A 3,087-nucleotide genomic window follows, 5' to 3' on the forward strand; every position below is an offset into this window, starting at 1 on the left:
CATGCTACTAGAAACTTGCCTGTTTATTGCTTGATTAAATGTTACTTAGGCAGTTATTTTCGATGGAGTTCCTTATAAGTTTAATCAGCTATATTTCGATGACTTTGATTGCAAACAGCTGGACCATAACTGAAAAATGATGTATAAGCTTTAACAAGTATCACTGTACATGTTTCCAACACTTTTGACTATTAAGTTTAATGATTAAACTGAAGGAAATCTTGGTATGCTATTTAATATACTTTATCCCTGTTAGTCTTTCTTACTACTTTATCTTGCTTTTGACGTTGGTTGATTTTCATAATTGTTAGTTAGAAATACTAACGTTGTCTGCAATTATCCAACTATATATAGGTACAGAGGAAAAAATAAAAAAAGAAACACTTTGATGATTGTTAGCTCAAAAATTAAACAAAGACTACATATAAAAATATATAGGTACAAACAATTCATTATATTTTTCCAAAATTATGATTGCAATTGAAAGCTTTTGGGTGGGTACTGGCTGTGCACCTCAATTAGTACATATTTAAATATATCCTTTATTAATGAATAGCAATACCAGGGTAGTCATCAGGTATGTCCTGTCTAATGTAGAGATTCACCTTTAGAATAAGATGATCTCCTACTTGGCTGACCACCTCAAAGGTAGCATACCCTGTTGCATACCGGAATTGTTTGGTTCCCCCTAAAATTGCAAGTTCATTGACACCCATAGACTGTATGAAAATTCCTTTCATTTCCACAGTGCTACCACTGTACTTTCCATTAGTGAACAGAAAAGTTATCACAAGCTCTACGTTGGTGTTATCAAGGGATGCTACTGCAGCAATGCCTTGCGAACGACCAACTAGTGCGGATTTGAACGAATCGCTTTGGGTCAAGGTATTATCAACGACAAAAACAGTTCCAAATTGGTTAAAGCCCCAGGTTGCGTTGGGAAGACCTGCAACTGGGAAAACGCTCTGGCCATCTCCACTTCGAAATTCATGGTCGTAAACCGTCAAATTTGTGAACACTTTCTTTGATTGTCCCAAGCTTGCTAGTAAAAGCAGGCTCAGAATTTGGAGGGATGCTATGGCTAAACTCTTTGCCATTGTTTTGCTACAGAAACAAAGGAGGAGGGGAAAGAAGGAAACAAATTGGGGCGGTGTGAAGTATAAAGACGATGAGGAGGACCATTTATAGGACCACAGTTGAGGGGAACGCAACGATTTCCGTTTTCCAAAAAAATTCAAAAAAGTGAAAAAGTATGTTACGTAACCGCTTTCAATTTCAATATTATTGTGTTAAATAGAGCTCCACGTGCCTAACATTGTACGGAGAGTGTAAAGTCCAAAAACTAATATGTGCACGTGATACGAAGTTGACAGATGAAGGTGGGTTTTTTGTTTTTCTCGAAGGAAAGGAAGGTGGGGTTATGGGCAATGTTTTTAAACTCGGACAGGCCAGCGAACCGGAGTGACGGTCAATTCGCGGTCTGATCGGTTCGACTGGTCTGACCGATTGGTTCATCAGTTTACTTTTTTTTTTTTTTCAATTTTAATGTTAAGTACTTCACACTTCACAGGTCATTCTACACTTGAACTTGATGGCTAGTGTACAATTTAATATGGTTATTGATAACTTAAGTTCCTAAAATGCATTCACCAACATAACTAAATTTAAGTTGACATAATAACAAATTTCTTAAAAGTTATACATAAAACCTGGAATGATAAACATCATTAAAATATCATAATTCACCACATGTTTTTATAAATTCTTTACAAACATAAATAGATACAATCCAAATGTTCACCAATTATCACAAATAAAAACACAAAAATAAATAAAATAAATATTGAAATTCTTTTACAATCCTTAAAAAAGTCCATAAAAGAGTCCAACTCATATTCAAGACAAACCATTTGAATAACAAACTTCCATCAGTGGCATGATAAGCAACAACACCACCTTCACAATTTCATCAATTTAACCTGAAAAAGTTAAAATTTTATTATAAAAATATAAATCTAATTGCCCAAACTCAAAAAAAAAAATATTTGAAAATTAGGGGGAACAGATGAAAATTGGGAAAATTAAGGGAAACGGATGAAAATAACATGCCTTATTGTAGAATGGACTTCACACGGATGCAAATTATTACCATTAGCATTTAAATAGCCAGAGGACATACTCCCGAATTCGCATGACGACCAGTTTCATTTGTCGCCAAAAAGGTTCAAGAATATTTTAATTCCTGTTTGGATCTTCATTATTCCATGATCCTTTATCATTAATTATTTTAAATTCAATGATAAATAGCTTCGATTATGTGCCAACTACCATATTTTTGACCTGCCCAATGTTATTATTTGTAATTCCTACCCAATTCCTATTTCCTACACGGAGGTGCACTACTTTTGCAACAATTTCATCCTTAATTAATTAAATAAAAATAAAACAAAAATTAGGAGAAATAGATGAAAATTGGGGGGAAAAAGAAGAAAATGCAAAAAAAATTAGCTAAAGATAATAATATAGAAATCAAAAACCTTGAAAAAGGAAAAATTAAACTTACCAAGATGATGGAAAACAAGAAAAGTTGAAATTTCCAAGTCGTCTACAATCTGCTAAGATGATGGCCTGATGATAATGGTGAAAGCTTGAGAAAATCTTGTTGTGGATATTTGGGTTTGAAAGGGTTAATAAGAAAAAGTTGAAAAAAAATCCAAGAGGAGAATGGAGAGCCGTTGGCCACCTGATGAAGGTGAAGCCGTCCGAGAAAGTGATGAAAAGAAAAGTGCGTATGCACTCTGCTGTTTCTTTTGTTAATGTTAGGGTTTCATTTTTTTAATCTACTTTTTAGTCAAGTTAAATAAAATTCTCAACAAACTCAAGTTGTCTTGTGATTGTGGTCTAGCGGTAAGACTCTACTCTGTGAACATGAAAGTTCAAGGTTCGATTCTGGGTTGTGACAGGTTGTCGGCCTGTGCAATAATAAAACCTGCTCAAACTAAAAGTAATTTCTGTAGATAGCGGTAAGTAGGGTCGAATCCACAGGGATTGGGAGTAATTGTTTCTTTTCAAATTCATAGTAACAAA

General features: G+C 34.2%; 1 protein-coding gene across 1 annotated transcript; it reads right to left on the reverse strand.

The window, feature by feature from the left end:
* Positions 1–545: 545 nt before the first annotated feature.
* LOC113758549 (dirigent protein 11-like) lies at positions 546–1,097 on the reverse strand. The gene has a single exon (XM_027301356.1). The coding sequence runs from the start codon at positions 1,095–1,097 to the stop codon at positions 546–548; it is 552 nt and encodes a 183-aa protein (XP_027157157.1).
* Positions 1,098–3,087: the final 1,990 nt, after the last annotated feature.

Source organism: Coffea eugenioides, unplaced genomic scaffold, assembly GCF_003713205.1.
Source record: "Coffea eugenioides isolate CCC68of unplaced genomic scaffold, Ceug_1.0 ScVebR1_565;HRSCAF=1263, whole genome shotgun sequence".
Taxonomy (NCBI): domain Eukaryota; kingdom Viridiplantae; phylum Streptophyta; class Magnoliopsida; order Gentianales; family Rubiaceae; genus Coffea; species Coffea eugenioides.

Coding starts and splice junctions, on each gene's coding strand:
- LOC113758549 (XM_027301356.1), bottom strand. CDS start 1,097: ATGGCAAAGAGTTTAGCCATAGCATCCCTCCAAATTCTGAGCCTGCTT.